This window comes from Chelonus insularis, unplaced genomic scaffold (assembly GCF_013357705.1).
Source record: "Chelonus insularis isolate UGA/USDA-ARS -01 unplaced genomic scaffold, ASM1335770v1 contig_331_pilon, whole genome shotgun sequence".
NCBI lineage: Eukaryota > Metazoa > Arthropoda > Insecta > Hymenoptera > Braconidae > Chelonus > Chelonus insularis.
In genome coordinates, this window is record NW_023276500.1 from 127310 (window position 1) to 149107 (window position 21798).

General features: G+C 27.6%; 1 protein-coding gene across 13 annotated transcripts in view; it reads right to left on the reverse strand.

Annotated features, from left to right (window-relative positions):
- Positions 1-1673: 1673 nt before the first annotated feature.
- dlg1 (discs large 1) overlaps positions 1674-21798 on the reverse strand; it is a 116672-nt gene continuing 96547 nt past the window's right edge. For 7 of the 13 annotated variants that reach the window (XM_035081975.1, XM_035081973.1, XM_035081978.1 and 4 more), the window contains 12 exons: positions 8885-9098; positions 8623-8780; positions 7665-7914; positions 6953-7055; positions 6444-6482; positions 5919-5960; positions 5322-5438; positions 4677-4826; positions 4341-4513; positions 4048-4157; positions 3867-3958; positions 1674-3788 (listed from right to left, as the gene is read on the reverse strand). In XM_035081975.1, coding sequence (XP_034937866.1) covers positions 3679-3788; positions 3867-3958; positions 4048-4157; positions 4341-4513; positions 4677-4826; positions 5322-5438; positions 5919-5960; positions 6444-6482; positions 6953-7055; positions 7665-7914; positions 8623-8780; positions 8885-9098 — 1558 coding nt within the window. In that variant the 3' untranslated portion in view covers positions 1674-3678. The remainder of the gene's footprint in view (positions 3789-3866; positions 3959-4047; positions 4158-4340; positions 4514-4676; positions 4827-5321; positions 5439-5918; positions 5961-6443; positions 6483-6952; positions 7056-7664; positions 7915-8622; positions 8781-8884; positions 9099-21798) is intronic. The other 6 variants (XM_035081974.1, XM_035081976.1, XM_035081977.1 and 3 more) reach the window with 6 other exon arrangements.

Sequence of the window (21798 nt, forward strand, 5' to 3'; positions counted from 1 at the left end):
TATTTTTAGACATTTTTGCGAATTATTTGCTACTGCGCAATTTATTACGCAATTCCGAGAAGAGGCGGGAAAGAGTGGGGGAAACACGTTCGCTTGCATTTGTTTGTTGACTACTTTCAGTTTCATTCGAGAATTCGCAGTATTTAGACGCGTCTTATGATGTTCTTAACAATATAGATTTTGTATTGAAAATAAGTTTCTACAAGTCATTTTTCGTGTGTATTTACATTCTTAAATTATTTGATTTATTATTTGTCTCATTTTAGTGCATTTGTTAACGAATATAAAGGTTTTTGTGAATTTATTCAACAGGTGGGTAGTGAGGTAAATATGAATTTGAAACTACTCCGTTTTTTACAATGAATTAAAACTATTCGTTGTAGCATTCTTTTTTGTGCAATTTAATCATTCTTATGATTCCTTTATAATCGATAAATAGATTTGTGTAAAATTTATTGAATTGTACGCGATTTATTTAAATGAAAAAATGGCGGTGCCCTTTGTAGAATGTTAATACGTGCAGTAATAACGATTAAATGTGTAAAGTTATTGTGAGTGTTATCACGTGACGTCATTATAGAATTTTGTCTCATATTAGAATCATTGTAGCAGATCATAAGGGTTAATGTCGTCATTGGTGAGTACAAATTTTATTCTAAATTTTAGTAGGAAAATATATGTACATCGAATAGGACGCGATAACTGGTAAGCGTGACGTCATAATGTTTTGGTTTTACGGATTAGCAAAATTCCATTGTATTGAATCAAATACGGCAATGTTTTGAATTGGAAGGTATTAAATGCGATGATTCTTTGTTATTAAATCAAAACATTTTCTAACCTAACGTGACCTTAAATAATTCTTGGAAATTGTTTGATACAGAACGATGTGATATTCGGAGTAATTCCTTTTAACATGAAGTAGTATTGGTACAATTATTGGCACGACTACGGTTTCCGTGGCGCCACGAAATGATAATGAATTTCGATAGAACAGTCCAAAATAAGACGAAAATGAAGAATAAAATTTTTTCATATCTCACTTAGTTTTCGAGATATTGATACTTTAAATTTTGGGTTTATATGGGCTTATACATAGGCATAATTTTGGACTACAGAATTAGAGGGTTCTCTCCGGTGGCGGCCTTCGGCCGCACCGTTTAATGAAAAAAAATCACCCTGCAAGTACATTGTACCAAGTTACAACAATTTTGCGAGGCAAAAAAAAATCGCGGCGCCACGGAAACCGTAGTCTCCCCCAATTATTTTGGTATTTAAATCAAATTGTTTTTAATCGGAAGATTAATTTTATTTTCGAAATTTAGGACTTCTTATCTTGAATATTTTCAATTTTAACTCACTTTTTTTTGTTCTGATTATTTTGTAATAAATTATTATATTGTCGGAAGAAAGATTAATAATTTTTTACCCTGACATTAATTTTGTTATTGTAAAAAGAAACATTTATGTAAAATTTAATTTAAGTTACTTGAATGATTCAATCTACGGCATACTTATTTTTATTTTAAAGGTTAAATAATAATGGATGAAAAAAATAGTAAATATTGTATTTAAAATTGGTAAAACGTTTATTAACTATTTAAAAACGATGAAACAAGGTGAACATGAGATTGATAATTCAATAAGTAATATTATTAAATAGACTATAGAGATGTATAATAAGTGTCCGTAATTATTTTCTCTTTATATGTTCTTTTACATTGAAATAGATGCCTTAATTATTTAATCACGACGTCCTACATTACCAGGCACAACCTGTAGGTCAACACGGTGGTGCTCGATTTTTATTGAGTTTATTGTTATATTTATTCTCATAAAATCTGCTGCAGTTATCTGTTAATTAATACTTAGTCAATAAAATTAGTATGTTTATGACAAATATAAGTTATTCATTTACAAAAGTTTATTAATGAAGTTAAGATTATTTAATGGAAATAGAAATTTAAATTGAAGGAAATAATGTTTTTTGTTGCATTAACAAATTAATTTAAGATGATTGAAAATTATATCATATAACTGCGCAGATTATTTAATTAAACTAAATAACTGTTTAGTTATAGTTATATTTTATCTCATTATTTTACAATTAAATTGACAAACAATTGCCATAATATCATGCCTGTTATTATTTTTGTTTTTAAACTTTCTAAAAACCTATTTTATCATCAGTTTTTAGTTCTGTTTCTTTTCTTTGTTAATTGTTGAATACAGAAACATCCGTTTAACATAAGTACAGTTTTTGTTTTTGCAAAACACATTGTCAATCGTGTACTTAATTAATTGATTTATCGAATTCTCTTTTTTATCCTTTCATTTTTTACTAAGTTTAATCAATAATCCAATCTTGCAAAGGCAACTAATAATCAAATCAAGGGAAATCCATTAAGGAAAATCTCCTTGAAATGATCGAATAATTTCGAATTCGCTTGACGTTTGTAACGTTCTCAACAATTTTAATCAAATTAAGACTTAACAATTAAGGTAATTTATTTTGCAGATAGCATTAATGTTAAATTTTAGAAATACTGCCTACTATGATTAACATTCAGACCTTATACTTTCTCCATTTTCTTTTCACTCCGATACAGGCGTAGGTATTTACAATAATTCATACTACTATTTATATAATAAATTAGTAGTGGTATTTAAATTACAATATTATTTTATGTTCTATATAATGTTGCACGTAACCCATTACTGGCTTAGTTATCTAGCTGTACAAAACATTATATATCACTATTCTAATACTAACGATTTGTCCTGTAAAGTCAGATGGATCATAAAATTGCGCGTTTTAATTGCAATACTATATATTTATTTTCATTTTTTTATTTATTGTACGATTAATTATCTCATCATCACATTTTTCTATTTTTCAATCCGTTTTGTATATAGATATAACTTTTTATTTTGTCTCAGGCATTTTTCTTTTTCTACTTTTTCATACATTTCGCAATGTTTTTTTTTTGGATAATATACGTTTCATAATGCAAAACATACTTTTTATCTCTATATCTTTAACAATAAGCAGTTAAGTACATTGATGAAGATTAAACGTAACACTTCACTCAATCATAAAAGATCATAACAAATATAAAACTTGCTTCATTTAATCAAACATAAATTTTATCTGTCGTCATTTAAAAATTATTTATTATATATATATATTCAATTTAATAATTATGTATAAAATTTATTCGAGACATGATTGATTTTTTTTAGTTAATTAAAAATTAAAATACCAAACTAATTACGAATTACATCGATCGTAATTTACAATTATGGAATCTATATTGATGATGAAAATTTATTATTCCTTATTCGGATTGTTCATACTTCATGCATTGTAGAAATAAAACTCACTTTCATTACAAATTTCAATGTAAATTAATTAAAAATGTCATATATGAATTTATTTATGATTATAAAATTTTACGCAAAGAGAAACCATTCAATAATCATAACTTAATTTTTTTATTTCTTGAATTTTCTTCAATCGCGCTATTTAACCGTAGTACTGATAGACGCATCTCTATTGACTTATACTACTTGAACATGGAAAAAGATGTCTTATTTCAATGAGCTGCGTAATTATTCAGTACGCCTTGGAGGAAGTGTCCAAGCATTTGAATTCTGATGAGCGTGGGGGGCAGGACGTCACAGTTGTTGATCCCGTGATGGTACCCAAATGTTTGGACCTGATTGTTCGGCAATAACTTCTTTAACTTTAACATAAATATCTTCGGGGGTGTCTCCTTGCACAATAGCTATAAAAAAGATGAAAATTACACATACTTATTTGTTTTTTTTAAACCATCATAAATTTAGTTAGAAAATAGATTTACCAGTGAAATATTCGCCGAATTCTTGTTCCATTTTTAATGCTCGTTCGTACGTTTTCTTAGCTTGTTCTTCAGTCGTTCGTTTGTTCATTTCCCTGTAAAAATATTTATTCAAATAGAATAATAATTATTTTTGATAATGAAGTTATTTTTATTTGTTATAAATGAATAGAATAATACTTACATTACAGATTCTACTGATTTCGGTTTGATAAAAATGGCAATTGGATAAAGTTGAGCGACTTGTAACCTCTTAATGGCATTACCACTAACATCAAGTATGCAATGTTTACCCTGTGATGAACAAAAACATTAATAAATGAATAAAATGAACCTAATATGAAGACTATATGAATGAAGATGTTATGGTATGCAGCAGTATATGTAATATTGTGCAGTAATATGCAATGATATGTAAGAATATGTCAAAAAAATGTAAATGAAGTAGGAAAATATATTATGCGATCGATAGTTTACCTTTTCAGCGACTTCCCGAACAGAAGCTACAGAAGTACCATAAAGATTGTCATTGTATTGGCCAGCTTCAATGAATAAATGATTTTGAATGTCTCGTTCCATTTGTTCTCTCGATGCCACAAAGTGGTAATCTCGTCCGTCGACTTCGTATTCTCGTTTACTCCTTGTCGTATCTTTAGTAATGAATTTAAATAATTAATCGATTTATCGATAGCAATCTATCGATAGAATATCGTTCAAAATAATTAATAACTATAAAAACATAGAAAAGATTTTTGATCCAAGTACATAGCATTCTTGATAACAATTTCAGTAATAGAAGTTGAAAAAACTTACGTGGTACGCAGCTTCCGAATTTATCAGGGAATTCAGAAATCAGATCATCATTAATACGGTCTTTAAGCGGTCCCAAAATAATTACTGGGCGTGTATACTGAATAGTTAATTGTTGAACGGGTTCATAAGACAGGACAGTTTCTTCGCTACCTAAAAAAATAAACGAACACTCTTATTTAAATGTTTTTTGATAAAAATTACAAAAAAATTGTTAGCACACATGATCATTTTTTATACACTTTTAGCTGATGATTGTTTCTTTTTGTTGGAGGACTATAAGATTAATAAATTATTTTATTAATTTAACTTTAATTTCTACAGATTGTAATAAGGAGGTTTTGCAATGTAAAAGTTAACTATGCTCTATATTAACGCAGTTTAATTTCACTTGGTTTTTAAACTACTTTTAATATTTTCTAAAAAAAAATCACTCGTGGCATGCACGCCGCATTTGTCTCATATGGGCGGTGTGTCTCAATTTGTTCAATGATATAACTATCTAATGAACATGTTTTTTTTTTTTAAATTCAGTTTGATAAATTTCGGTATTATGATGATATTATAAGCATTATATTTTCATTTGGTATTAGTTTTTATTTGTTGAAATCGATTTGTCACACTTGATTTGTCACACATTAAACTTACTAAGTTCATCAACATTTTCATCACCCTCCTTTTCCAGATAAACTAAGGTCAGTTCTTCCATATAGGGCAGTTCAACGCGATATAAAATTTCTCTACTCCCTGCGGCGGATGATAAATCTTAATTAAATTAGATGAGAAAATAGAGCTAGTGCGATTAAATTAACGTATAAAAATAAAAATATCAATTGATAAACAAAAAAAAACATAACACAGTATATAGATAAAAAAATAATTTCACTTTAAATTAGACAATTACAGAAGCATTTTAGCTATGTGAGATATTGCTCGGTAGATTGTTTTACGAAATAAGAAAATCAAAGGAATTTTATATTACTTCCAATTAAATTTTTTTTTTAAAAATAAACAGTCATCTTTAAGAAAAATCAATTTCCTAAAGAAAAATTACTGTGATGGATTGAAAAAATTTTTTTGTTAAAAAATGAATGCTTTCTTTCGATAGATTATTAATTTTAGAGTAAACTCTTAATTCATGTTAGAGAATTTTTTTCTATCTGAGAGTGAGTTGAAAAAAGATTTAGGACTTTAATCTGTTTAAAAATATTGTAGCAGAATGCAATTGATGAGAGATGTGATTACCTTCGGTATTAGTGTCGTCCTGGGTATAGCACAGCATGAATGCTAGAACACAGTACATTGGCAATTCAGTATAATATCTATTGTCATCTCAAGATATAATCAATTATTTATATTATTGAATTTATCTGTCTACACAGAATAAATATGATTTATCGAAAAGAAATAAAAATTGAATGATAGCCATTAATTAATTTCTCTGAATAATACTACCATTATTATAAATCAATTTAAATTTAGAGAAAAACAGTTAATTCAAACTCAAACGTATTAATTATTCAAAAAATTACATAATTTAAAAAATATTTTTAAATAACAATCAAATTGATTATTTTATTCGTTTTTAATTCGGTTAATTATTGAAAACATTGTTAATTTAATATCACAACATTGAAAAATATTAGAAAGTAGTCGAGTAAAAAATAGAAAGTAAGTTGATGAGGATACAAAGGCGTTTGAATGATGCAAAATGATTAAGCTGATGGGAAAGAGAGCATATGGATGAAATGGTGTACATAAAATACTTACGAGTAGGATCGTTTTCATTCTCAGGTGTTGTGGGCGACCCTACACAAGCAGGCAAAACAAAAGACATGTCACGTATCACAAGTAAAACACAAATAAGCTCATTCGGGAGGTCATATACGTTGGCATATATTGTCACAGCGGTTCTTGCCATTTGTTCAATACAATATCAAGTTATTATTTAATATAAATAAAAATAAATATTTAATTTCTATCATAATATGAAGTACAAGATATTACATATAACATGTTACAATATTTTAAAAATTTATAGGGGAATTTTTTTTTGTTTTGTAGAAAAATTATACTTTTAAAATATTCTTTTTAATATGCAATATTGAAAATATCTAGATTTATATTAAAAACCATTAAGTGGTGTAATTACATCGTGAAACAAATACACATATGGATTAAACCGAACGTGCAGGAACCGTACGTGCAAGGCTCATATTTATTTTACTTTAATTTTAATTTTTATCCATCAATAATTAAGTAGAATATAAAATACTTACGTTCTTGATCTGAACCATCTTCAGATTTATCATCTTTACTCTTCATAAATGGAAATTTTCTACTAAATGAAAAGTTTTTCTTCTTTCTATCGAGTGTTGATTGCTGGAAAAATAAATGAATCATTTTTCAATACTGATCAAAATATGAAAGAATAATAGAATAGAAAGAATAGAATATATTATGAAAAATTTTATAAAAAAATTCATTCAAAAAGTATTTGAACATTTTTTTTAATAAATCTACCTCATTATCCAATATTGCATTTAAATTATTCGATAGCTTTAACGAAAGAATAAGAAAAGAAATGTATTAAAAATAGCAGTATTAATAACAATTTTAAATATTTAAAAAATTAAAACTAAATACTGATAATAAAAATTATTTACAGATCATTTTTATTATTAATATTATTAACGAATGATTATGATAGTTTCTTGCTATGAATTATTACCAAGCCCTGAAGGTAAATCACTAGGAAGTCTTGATTGTAAATAAGAACTAAGTATAGCATAAAATATTGAGTTATTTTAAGCATGGCAATTAATATTTCATCAAATGATTAGTCATTGACCGAGAAACAGCTAGGGTTTAATTATTCATCACAATTAATTAGTTATTTAATGTAAGGATAAAAGATGACACTCCTTATAGTCTAGCAAAGCAGCAGTTATCGAACAAAATATCACAGTAATTTTGAATATAATTAATTACCTTATCTAATATGACCGGCATGTGGCCTTGGAATTTAACTGAACGATCACGAGCACGTTGTTTCCGTTCCCAACGTCTACGTGAAGGAATTATTCCTAACCCCTCTTCTTCACCTTGAGGGGTGACTCTTCTTGCTTGCCACCATTCATCATCGCTGGCATTCGTTACGTGAAGTATGTCTCCATAACGAAAAGCAAGACCACGACTAGGCAAACCGTCATCTTTATTGGGGTCGTACTCGAACAAAGCTCTGTTCAAAAAAAATTTCGCATGAGTTTTCTTTTGTGGTTTCCATTTCAAGCTTGTGATTATGCCTTTGATTTCTGAGGGGATGCATACATCTAGGGAGTAAAGAATAATTGATTTGAATAAAGAAGTGCTTTTAAAGCAGGATAGTCAAAAGAGGGTTGGCTAGGAAAAGAGCTGACAGTTTTTTTCATTAACTTTTTGGGAGAATAATAATTATATAAATTGACTTTAGCATAATTTAAGAAAAATATGATTGATATTAGAAATTAAAAATAAAATGGGAGAAGTTACTAAATAGAAATTAATGATCGAATGAGTAGTCATAATTACTATTACGACTCATTCAAGTTTACTGTAATTCAACATCATCAATTATTAATTGAAGAAACAGAATATTACATGAAAAACTTGTAATTAATTGTTGTTATTTTTAGGTCATAATATATGATAACCATCAGTTTTATTGATCAATATGAATATTGACCTAGTTATAGAGTTTGTCTTTTTTAGATTTCAAGTCATTCTACGTCTGAAAAATATCACTTAGGTCATCAGTTTTTCACTAAAAATAGGTCTAGGGTGTAGGTCTTTAATTTGTAAAGAATATTTTTTGATGCTTCAGCAGCACCCAGATGTATGCACCCCTATAAACCTGAAATTAGTTTTACATTCTTGTACCATAAAATGAAATTAATTCATGACATCGTACCTGACATACAGAGATTTCTTTTGTGAAGTCCTCATTAGTGTACCTGTTGTTAAATTCTGTTGAGACATTTGTTGTTTAAGATCATGGATCTTAGCTTCAAACCTGTTGTAATCTTCAGGTTTATATTGTACTACAATGGTGACAGTTTGTCCAGTACCCTAGAAAAATAATTTAAATGATAAAATAATGGATATTTTATGATATATTTTAATTATTATCAATAAATGATTGAATAAAGGATAAATAGTTAGATAATTATTACCTTGAGTGCGGCCGCAGCCTCCTCATGGGTGGCAGTTCTAAGATTAATCCCATTGACACTAAGAATCTGATCCCCTCGACGAAGTTCTCCACTTAGATCAGCAGGCCCTCCAGCTAAAATAAAGGAAATGAAGATTCCTTCCCCATCTTCTCCTCCAACAATATTGAATCCTAATCCCGATGATCCTTTGTTGAGTATCACTGTGCGTACTTCTCTGTAATAATAAGAGAGGAAAAATATTACTATCTCGAAGTAAAACAAAAAAATCTTTTAACAGCTGTAAAACAATATCCATTTCATTTCTATATGCAACAGGTTGTTCCCACAGCTACATCAGCCATAGCAATTATTTTCTCTTATATTACTTGTATTTAGTTAATCAGAATATTAACATTCATATAAATGTATTTTTTTAAATACAAGATCATACTTTAATTAAAATGTCAAATTTAAAAGCGAATTTCAATGATGAATACATTTTTTAAAAATACATCATAAAATACTTCACATGGAATATTATGTTTAATAAATAGAGAATCTGTAATCAATGGTAGAAATGATTGAAAAATAGATAGAAAAAAGAAGGTATTAGAATATTTATAATATTTTTGAATAATTTGTGATATCATTTCTATATGTAGGCAATACTCATAATTAGTGATTGATATAACTTTGAGTAAAGTTTATCTATTGCAAGTGAATGAAAAGGAAAAAAACTTGCTAAAAGAGATAATTGACGTAATATCTAAAAAAGCTGTGAAAAGCTAAACGAAAACCAATACAGTAGAGATAGAAAAATGATAATAATTTATTGAGTTATAATTAGCTGTATATCAGTTCAGGTTGTTTTCTCTCATTTAGTATCAAATACTATTTAGTGAGTATACTATATAATGCTCCAATATTTCGGGTCAAAGAGACTCTCTAAATTAGTTGCTAAATCGAGCGTTACGAGCATAGGTCATTTACCTACTCACATAAATGAACGAAACTTCATTAACGTTACGTTAAACGATGTTATGTGACACAACGTGAGGTAAGGGGTTGTCTGCCTGCATGCGAATCCATTTGATAACATTTCATTACATGTGGGAAAATAGGACCAATACAATTCTGAACACATAGGTGTAGTGCTAATAGCACTATATGCTGATAAAACGAAAATTTAATCTACGACAAATTAACTTGCTTTTTCTAAACGTCTATTTTTAGTTAGTTTACTTCAAGTAAGTCATTAATGTGATTATACTGCTATTAATGGCCGTTTTTGTTGTTAAATGTAATTACTTATCTTAAAACAAGATAAATTAGATAGTAATAATTCATCTAGCGTGACATTACATCAAGTATAGACATAAACTTAATCAACAAATGGAACATAATTACTTCATCTTATTAATCATCAGACTTTTTGTTCCTCTTTCTATTGAATAAAGTTCAAGAATAACATGAAAATATTTACTTTGAAATATTTTTATTAAATTTTTTTTCTCCATTAAAAAACATCTTTTGTTTTAAATTTAATATCTACTATCAAGTAACTCGATTTGTATTCTTGGCTACATTTTTTTTCTATATATTATTGAACTTATTCACTTGACCTTGACCCAGTAGAAGATTTTCAAAAATTCAATGATAAGCAGTTATTTATAGCACAAAAAGATGTTGATAAAACTTGATATTGACAAGTTTCTCAGATTTCTACAGATAGTATGAATAATAGACCAGCTAAGAAGTTTATGAATAACCAATTTTGATGATGTTTATGATAATATTATTATTAAACTAGATATCGACTTTTTTTATAAATAAATACAGCAAAAAATGGAAATTCATGAAAATCAATAAAAAATGTTTGTAGAGTAACAGTGAAGGCAAGAACCTGAGGGTACATAATTGATAAGCAGATTCTTTGAAGATTTAGCTAGACATTCTTCTAAAATAATTGACATTTGATGTATTCATATTATTTGAGTAGTACTTGATGAATAATTTGGTGGAAAATATAATTAACTATCACAACCATTTTTATAATTAAAACATTTTTATATTACTATTATTAAATAAATATAGATCAAATCGGTATATTTAATCATTCTCATCACATAATGAACATCTCATTTCTTTTCCTTTTTTTTCTATTCAATCTTCATGATAATAATCAAACGTAAACTGCTTTGATCAACAGTGCGAACAATTAAAAAGAAAATTGAATAATTTTAAAAGAAATAAATGGCATTTAATAGAAATTTATAACGAGTTTTTTTGTGCTAATTTTTCTCATAATAGTATTTATGTGTAATCACTTGCTTTTGTAGAGTTATTTTTGAAATAAGGAAAAACTCAACAAAAGTATATACAAAATAAAAGGGAGTATAATTTGCATGAATCTCTATTCGTTCGCGCATGACTGCATGCAATACTGAGGTTGGTGCAGACGATCGTGTGTAAACGGTGTGTGTATGTGTGGATATGGCTATTTTCGTTGTGGTAATACCACCTGTAAGCGATTCGTCACTCATGAATTTGACGTTCAAACTACCAATTCAATAATGAATTTTTTTTGTAATAAAATTTTTATTACATACGGGTGAGAAAATCCAAATAACTTCTGGGCGTGGCACTAAAACCCAATATAATAATAATGTAGGTCAGAGTTTCTCTTAATTGTTTTTGATGGAAACTAGCTGCAGTCATCCACTGATTTACACTTATACTTGTTACTTGTAGCTACGCAATTAATTTTCGTAACCACTTGACGTCATTGCCATTTGAAAAATGTACTTAGATTTTATTCACGTAATTGAAAATAAAATTTTGACTGGGAAGTTTAAATTTAAATTAAAAATAAAATTGTACATTGGGGAAATGAATAGCAGGAAAAAAATAAAGAGCACTGTGTTATCGCGGCGGCACTAGGTAGCTGTACGAAGGGTTTTCCCTGTTTCGTGCTGACGATGAGGGCGTCATGACGGAATTAAAAGCCGACGTGATAGCCATGCGCGGCTCGATTTCACTTGGTTGTAGAGGTAACAGAACTATCATACTCAGATCGATAAGGACATAAGTCTTTTCAGTTAGATCTAACATATTTTCAAACTTTCCCGCCTTTTATGGTGAGGTTTTGGAAATTTTATTTATTAGAAATATTTAGGAGTCAATAAAAAAAAATCATTGACTTGATGAGGGTTGAACTGACCTTTGGGGTTGATGAAAATAGCCCATCTTTCAATATCTGATTTAGTATCACATGATAAGATTTTACATAAATTTGATCAGATTGATGATGAATTGTTATCATTTTTTTAGTAAAATACTTTTTTTGATTTTAAACTATTGTTGATATGATATAGTCAAAAGATATAAAAATATTAAATCATTGACAAACAAGTGTTACTAGTTGAGTTTTGATTCAATTAAAAGATCTAATAATTGAATTTTCAGATAACTTTGTAGTAAATATAGATGATATAAACTCAATGGATTTTCCACATCATGAAAATCTTCTACTGTGGCTTGTCTGTTAGTGATATTGGCAAATATTGCGACGACATACATTCTATCTTCATACAAGTCAAACTACATACCTTGTAAATCAATAATATTTGATACTACCTTAGATACCTCTGTGAATACTTTTTTAGTATTGAGTAGAATATGAGATAAAAAAAATTTTGTGTATCATATTTTCGTGTATTTTATTATTATTATGTCGAATAGCACTTTTGAGTTATTTTATTTCTTACTTTAAGGAAGTTAAATAAATTTTTCACCTAAGCTGTTGATTTTTATTTCACAAACCGCAAAGTAACTTCGATTTATAGTGAGATAAAAGTATCAATAGCAGAACATGTTCCAATTTAAGGGAGAAATTGAAAATAATGATTTAAAATCGATAGGGGTTTTTTTATGAAGGGTGATATTTTTTATTTAATAAAGTGGATATTGTCAATCATAAACAAGTAGTGATATATTGTCAGTAGTAAATAAAAAAAAGAAATTTTCTAAAATCATTGAAAAAATATTTTTTTATTAGCTATAAATAAATAGTTATTTTCTTCTGAACATAAAACATTTATGTTCTGAGATCAAACATCATTAGAAAGAGAAGAAAGAAAATAGTATAATATTTTTTCAACATTTTATTAAATATATGGCATGTAAAACTTTATTATTTTTTAGGAAAACTTGAGGAAAATACATTGGAATTGATATTCGAAATGATTTCTCTCTCAATAGTTTTTCTATAAATGAATTTCTTGATAAATAATTATAAATGAAGGGGGGAAAAATGATTTCTGAGCCTTAAACTGACTTCCTGTACAAAGTTCACTTAACTTGACCTCTCTTAGTGCAAAGTCTTCATAAAGTATTTCTAGTATTAAAACAATACTTTTATAATTTCTAATTCTGAGCATTCCAAGCCTGAAGAGAATAAGAATGTATGGGATCTGAGATATTTCCACTTACTGAGGTTCATGTATGTGGTTTTATCTCTCCCATAAATAAAATAATATACTTTATGCTACTCAACATAAGCTTAGTTATATGTAATATATGTATGTAGAAAAAAATAGTATGTAGGTGTACATAAGGGGCAAAGTTATACCTTAGTGTATATGAGCATATATATACTGAAGGTAAAAAACTTGACGAAAAAAAATACTATAGCTTATCTTCAACATCAACTTAAGAGTCTATACTTGACTTTTTTTTCGCGAACAAGTTGACGTTCTTCAATGCAACGTCAGTGGAGGGTCGACGACACTTTTCCAATACAAAAAGAATAGTCTTCAAACTCGCCGACGTGAGCTATCGAACCCACTTGAAGGCTCTTATGAACTGATCAAGTTCTAGCTAGTCTTCATTCTTACACTGTAGAACACAGTAGACTTCTTTTGATGTTATTTCCGCTGTAAGATTTTTCGCAACTGTTTTTTTTTTCATACGTTTGAGATAAAATGGTAAGAATTTATTTGTCACGGCTACGAGGAAATAAAATAGTTCCCTTAAAAATTTTATGAATTTCCTAAAAAGATCAAGAGCTAAAAGTCGAGCAAATTTTTTTAAATTTCTTATTTTTGTTCAAATTAGCTTTTATATTGTATGTTAGTATATTGCTTGAGGGATTATTTAATATTTATTGTTGGCATATGTTTTGATGATACGTTTAGAGATCGTATCGAGTTTAAATCGTGAGGTGAGATTTGAGATTTCGATTGAAAGATTACACGGTAAATTTATGCGAGAAGTATACAAAAGTATAGTGGAACAGGTTGAACTAGATGGGAAGCCTAAAATCCTTGGTAAACCTTTTCAGAGAAGTTTTGCGACTTTAATAGGATTAGACACATCCTCTTGGTCCCCAAGGAACTTCTCACTGGATGCTCGATCGTTTCTCGGTTTTCCAGTTGAGAAAATACTCGAGTGTCACTTTCAATTATTGTAAATATCTTTTAGGAGATACTTTTTTTTTCCTTTTTTCAACCGTTTTTTAGTGGATTTTTTTCAACAGAGAAATTTATCGTTAAAATTTGAAGCAATAAAATAAATCACAATGTTTAAATAATATTTACATAAATAAAAAAATTGTTACTATGAAAAACAATCAGTATTCCTTTCTAAATTTTTTATTTATCGATTTAGATATTAGGAGAAAATTTCGATTACAGTCAATAGATTTTTGATGAAAAAATTGGAAAGTATGTTAATTATTAATGAATGTATTTGATAGTAATGAAATTAAGGCTTTTGTTGTTTTGATAATGTTATTAAACATACTTATTCAATAATAAGATATTAGTATTTAATTAACTTTCAAACTCATAAGATTTTCTACATTTAGACAGAAGATAACTTGTTTTTATTGAATCATCATCAAAATACCATTTATAAAATTTAAATATTATGACGTTGACACCAAAAAATACACTTAATAAAATTAATATTCCAAGTTAAGATTCTGATCAAAGCTTTTTTCATAGACTATCTCACGTCATTAAAAGATTATTTATATCTCATTATAAACATATTATTACTTAATTTATTAAAAAATATGCTCTCATGAATAAAAAAAAAAATTAATTTCCAGCATAATTGTTAGAAAAATCCTTATAAAGTTACTTTAATTATTATGAATAAAAATCAAATTATTTATAAATATTTATCTTAGTTATGAGATGTTATTTTCTAAGATGTATTGTATTATGGTGAAGAATGCTATATTGGTAGACATTATTACTGACTATATGCTGACTATCAACTGATATAGAATAATTCTCTCAGCACAGGAATAAATTCAATTGTTTTATGTAAAAAACGTCATTATGTTGAATACAAATTATTACAAAGGAAAATTTTTTATCTATTGAATGAAATAAATGTTGAGAAAGCTACTTTGATTCATTGATTTGTACCTTGGGGCATAGTTAAAAGAGAGGGGAAGCATATAACCTAGGTCGGGAAGCATAACGGTTGAAAGGACGAGATTTCTTTGTAAATTCCCATGCTTGACCTAGTCACTGATGGTAGGATAATTTTTGCTTTTGTTCAAAAATTTAAAAGTATAATAACTTCTTTTTCTATCTTACTACAGAATAATCTTACTGTAAAAATGATTTTTGAAATAATATTTTTTATCTTCACCATAAAAACAAAATTGAAAGAAAATTCTTCACGGAAATAATTTATGAATAAATTAAATTATTTATCTTATTTCTATATTTAACTGAATTGAACAAATTTTACCAGAAGTATAAAAAGAAGGAAAAAAAAAATATTTCTTGACAGTAGAGTTTCAAATTCAGGTCAAATCGTTCTTTGGAGAATGACGATAAATCGTTGCATTACGATATAGGGTTTTCGATACGTTTGCAATGCAATTTATATGGATGTGATAAATTTACATTTCAATCCTTCAAGATTATTTTTTTTTGTCGCGAAAAGATAAACCTTACCTTCTGACAAGTTTATCCCTCAGGAGTCTACGTCCCAAAGTTGCAAAAGGACCGATTGGGAAAATCTGTTGTCTGTTTCGTGTCATTTTATTTTTATTCAATTTTTTAATTTTTATCTTTTGTAAATTTTTCACCAATCACAAGTTAAACTTATTTTGTCAATTTTTCAAATAATGTAAATTTTTATAAAATTCACTGCAGACTTTAACAAACAAAAAAACACTAAAAATGTTTTGTAGTTGATGAGTATTTTTTATTCTTCACAAAACACTGGATCGAGTGATAAGATGCTTCTTGGAGCTGCTTTAAATACGAATGATGTAAAAAGTGCACTCATTAATGATTAACTCGTTAAATTAGTCGTTAAAGAAGTTAATGTAAATTTTAATTGAAAAAAAAATGACTCCGTTTAGGATGAATAAACATTCTATTGCAACTAAATATTTAAACAAGAAACAAACTGTATATTAAGCATTATTATACGATGAGTCAATTGATTTGAAATCAGAGAACGTCGACTTGTCGTGCGTTGGTGACTGCCGGCTGTCTACTGTCTAAGCCACGAGGAGCATTTACTATTCTCTGCGTCATCTACTGATCTCCACCCACGTAACCAACACTGAACATTTCGATTAAAAGTAAGTTCGAGCTATTAATGACAAAAAAAGAATAACATTATTATTTTTAGCTACTGAATCTTAGCTTCTGTACCATTTACTATATGATGAATCACTAATAAAATATTATTTCTTTATTCTGGTTAAACACCGTGACGCATGTAAAGCCGTCATCCCTAAAAATTCGACTACGATTAAGAGATTGAAGAAATTTAGTTCTTTGAAGTTAACGAAAAATTAATAAATAATAGTCATTCATACTGAAAAATATTTGTTTTAAGAATGAAATCTTTTATTAGACCATTGCTAAAAATATTTATTATTAATTTTTAAATCTACTTTCAAAATAAATTATTTCAATGATGATAAGTCTATTTTCGTATTTCGTAATTTTTTTAATAACATTAATGCTCAGAAATAGTACCAGAATATTTACTTTTTCTTGGAAATGAGATGGTGAAAATGAGTTTAATAATTCCGAAATATAAGATTGAAAATTAGGATATACATTTACTCGAGAATTCGCTAAAAAACTAGATTTTTATAAATAATTTATGATAATCAAGGACAAAAATAATTCGCTGGATAAATATTACAAGAACTCTTTAATATTTTAGTGTATTATGTAAAAAAATCCTAAGAGCTCGTGTAAAATAACTATTTTTTATTAAAATTAATCCGGTTTATCATATCTATTAATATTAATTAAATGTCCTATGTAATTGAATAAAAAAGTTTATGATTAAAATTGATAACTTTGCAAATTGTAGTTTAAGTTTAATAGATTAGTTTTCATTATAAAAATCATAAAACAATATAAGTAAATATTATTTATGCTACGATCAATATAGAAGTATCCGAAAGGTTTCACCAATCTTATAATTGTCATAATAGAGAAAAAAGGGTAGAAAGAAAGCGCAAGAAGCCGTACATGTGTCAAAAAAAATAGATTTAAATAAATGAATTGTTTTAAACAAAAAATGTATTTAACACGGATCCGATTAGTCTCTAGCAGGAAATGAATAAGAAAATAGAGAGAATACGCTGACTGTTGGTATTGGGGACTTTCTAGCTGGAAGGCTCGTGGGCGATTTAGCAAAGCTCTCACCCAGTGGAAGATTATCGTCGCACGGTCTTGACTTGACTACGGTTGTGAATATACATATACAAACGCCCTTCGACCCGTTTGACGTTGTCGGCTCGTTTGTCTAGATCGTGTCGACGGTGGGTGGAGAGAGAAATACCGTTGCGTATTTGCAGCGTGAAAGTGCGCACTTTTATCGTGCTCAGAGCTGTCACGAGTTAGAACTCACAAATGATGCCAGGAACTGATTATAACCAAGACCTTATTCTTTTTTATTAGCTTCAAATTACTTGAACGATAAAATATTCACAATCACGACGAGATTTCATCGATTTTATGTCTCTGGTGAAAGCTTTATTCATCAATTAGTTACAATTATTTCATTGTTAGCCATTTCTTTGCGAATATTTTTTTGATGTATCGCGATTATGCGAAAATATTTATATTACAATTATCTTGGTATCATTAGTAAATTTTTATTAATTTATTATTTAATGAATTTTTGTTAAATTTATTAGATAGAATCACACAAATACACACATTTTGATAAATTAAAATGACAAAAATTTTTTTAATTAATGAATTTTTCATGAGAAATGTAATTATCACTACACTTTTTTTATAGTTTTTTTATTTTTTATTTTAATTATTAACATTCTTTAAATAGGATTAGTCACGGTAAATAAGTTAAAAAATTTATTTTTTTTTCTTTAATATAAATTAAAGATAATTGGAAATTTTTTATACACTTAATTCGTCGAATTTTCCACGTTTCTAAGTTATTTAGTTTGGTGATTGCAAAAAATACGAATAAAAAGTAATATAAGAGAACCTCTTACATTGCCTCACCAACTGGTACTAACGTACTTAGGTTGAAAAATATAGACATACGCACCACCCGGCTACCATGGCGAGGAGGGTGCCACACAACCCACCAGGCTTCTCTCTTTTATGCTTCAACTATTCCTTTTGCTATTGTGTGTATATGCGATCCCTTCGACTTACAGTGCGATACACACCCAACGGATTTTAACCGATTTCGTTTCATTCATACCTGGCTATTTTAATAGAGTGAATCAGTCTTGGCTATTTGATTTTTCTTAAATAAATTTCAGATGATGTTAAATATATTTATAATGAAAGAGTAATATTGGAAATCAATATTATTATTATTTTTAAACTTTTGATAAAATATCATTTATTTGATTTAAAATAAAATCTTGTGAATGATAATATAATCTTTATAAAAAAATTTGTAAATTTAAATGTAAATTATTTTACGTGAAAATAATTCTCGTGTTTGAGTAGAAAGGAAAAAAAGTTAAAAGGGTTTTTATCAAGTAGAATTTCCTTAAGCAGTATTTTTTCGGTGTGTGTTTTTTGTAAACTACTGAAAAAATTGAAAAAATTCTGTTCATCTCAGTCAATTTTACTAGTTAATCAGGATTTTCAACAGTTTTGTGCTATTTTTAACTTTTTAGAAATCGTTTTAATTAAAATCCGAGTTTACATATAGTTTTATTCTTACTACTCTTCTAGTTTAGTTGATATTGATTCACGGAAAGTCAGCAAAATATTTTTAGGGTCATCAACCATAAAATACAATTAGTAATTTATCAATTAAAATAAATGTAAGTCATTGAAGATTCATTCATTTCCACTCAAAATATCTAAATGTATAACATAAATCATAATTAATTATCTTGTAGTCATTAATCACAATAACAGCAACAAGAATGAAATTAAAAAATAAACTAATATCCCAAAAGTTTCGAAATTACATAGAGAATTGATTTAAATTCATTTTTTATAAATATTTTTTTGTTAGACAGCAAGCATATTTCATATTTGATTTTTAATCTTTGATGGAAATAAATCTTTGAACAGATGATTAAAAATACAGATAGCGAATGAATTCATGTTTAGATACCAAAGTAATTTTTCAACTAGAATTAATGCAAATTTGACATTGATTTGAATAATTGTCCTCACCACTAAATAGATGTAGATTGATACTACACAGTAGGTTTACAATTGTCTGACTGACTAGTATTGAGTAATGTATGATGAATTTAGATGAGTTGACACTTGAACATAATATTTTCTCATAAAATTATTTCAATAGACTCGAAATATCTGACTTCGATATGTATGTTATATCAATATGAATGATAGAAGTGATCTATGCACAGAAATTCTATATTTTCCTTATATTACTTACTTATACAAGACATTGTAATGCAGTATGACAGTTTAACAAAGTTGCATAACTGGTTTTCGAACATTACCAAGTCTCTTGCGGCAATCATTTAACTCTAGACACATGAGGAAGGATTATCAAAGTGGAAAATCCTTTAGAATGAATCACTGAAGAAGAAAACAGCTCATGTATATATCAGTATTACACTTGGACCAATTTACAATGCAAATTACGTTATGCAAATAAATGCCTGTATTGAAGTTCTCAAATTTTCTTTAGGGTGATTCTTGTCTCTTAACCGCTAGAGTCATTTTATAATTTCCATTATAATAGATTATGAAATGGATTTGTATTTAATTTCCATTTAATTTCGTTAATTCTGATAGTTGTATTTTTTTATCTTCAAACACATCCTTAAACTACGTTGTTTTTTCAACTTAACCATTCCTTTATTAGAATAAATAAAAAACAATATTGTTTACTATAACAAAAAAATATTACATATTGATATCCTTGAATTGTAAATTTAAATTTAGAAACGGAAATTGTATAAAACAAATAAGAAATTGTTTACTTTAACTCAGGATCATCTAAAAGATCTTATATCATTTTTGAAAAATTATTCATGATAATTACTGCGAATAACCATAAATTTAATAATTTGTAATTGCTTATGCATAAAAATCAACTGATGATCACGTATTGCTAAATTATAAGCGATATAAAGTTATCGAATATAGAAATTTATAAGTGAGAGTAATGAGAAATCTATTAAATACTAGAAACTCAGCTTCTTCTTAAGAAATAATAATTACAAATATTTACGAGACAAATTAATTAGTACTTAATATTTATGGTCAGGAGTAATTTGTAGAGCTGATTCAAACTTTCAAAACCAGAGAGTTTAGTTATAAAACAAAAATAAGAAAAAGAAGAAAAATTTATATGAATGAGAATCGAAAAGTAGAAACTCTAGTAATTATGTCCTCAAGGCTAAAGTTATACGTACAAGTTCAGAAGGAAAAGAAAGGAGAAAATCCTGTCTTCCTTATTTGAATTTCATTACAAACTATTTCTGTACCACTTTAGAACTGCTTGTTTCAGTGTGAGGTAATTCTATATATTTTATCCTAAATCTGTGAAATTCATTAAATGTTTGTGGTAACTGAATAATATCATGGGAATTCCTTAAGTCATTGATAGAATGTATATTCACATCTCCCTGAAATAATTAATTTTAAATTCATACAAGTTATTTCCTCATTATTGTTGTCTTTATTATTATTATTGATCTCAATAATTGAAGAATATCCTTCTTCCTCTTTATCCACCACAGACATATCATTAAACCGTCAATTGAACGAACAAAGAAAAATGTATCATCTCAGAAGACAGTTCCCACACTGTGGCTTTATTAAATTGATAAGAGCTTTCATGAAACAACCTCGATATAAGAACAAAACGACGACACGTTAGAGTCGTTTAGCGGATTAACAGTGAGGTTGTTTCTTAGTGAGATACATTCTTAACAGAAAAAGAGAAGTGTATAATCCGTTAGAAGAGATCCTATCATCTTGGTGTTATCATCAATTCATGAATATACATTGAGATGAATGAAAAAGATATTTGAACTCATCCGGTTCGTCTCTCTGATTAAGTTTTTAATGCTTTTGACAGGATTCATTAAATTTTATTTGATTATCTTTTAAAATTAATCATTAAAAATATTATTTATTAACAAACATTGCTGCTGAACTGATTATTAAGAAAGAAAAATGAGTTGAATGAAGTAGAAAGAGGATCAAGCCTTATATTGAACAAGATTTTCAAACTCAATAAATTCAATGGAAACTTGCTTTCTAATAATAGCCATCTATTATAAATTTTAGCAATTCTCAAGATTGATAACGTCGTAATTAACATACTGGTTATCAAGAGAATAATTTATTATTTAATTAAAACATATTATTACTAAACAAACTCGACTACTCTTCATATCATTATTTCACCAACATTCTCTGCAATTATTCAAAGCAGAACAAAATAATCTTCTGCAA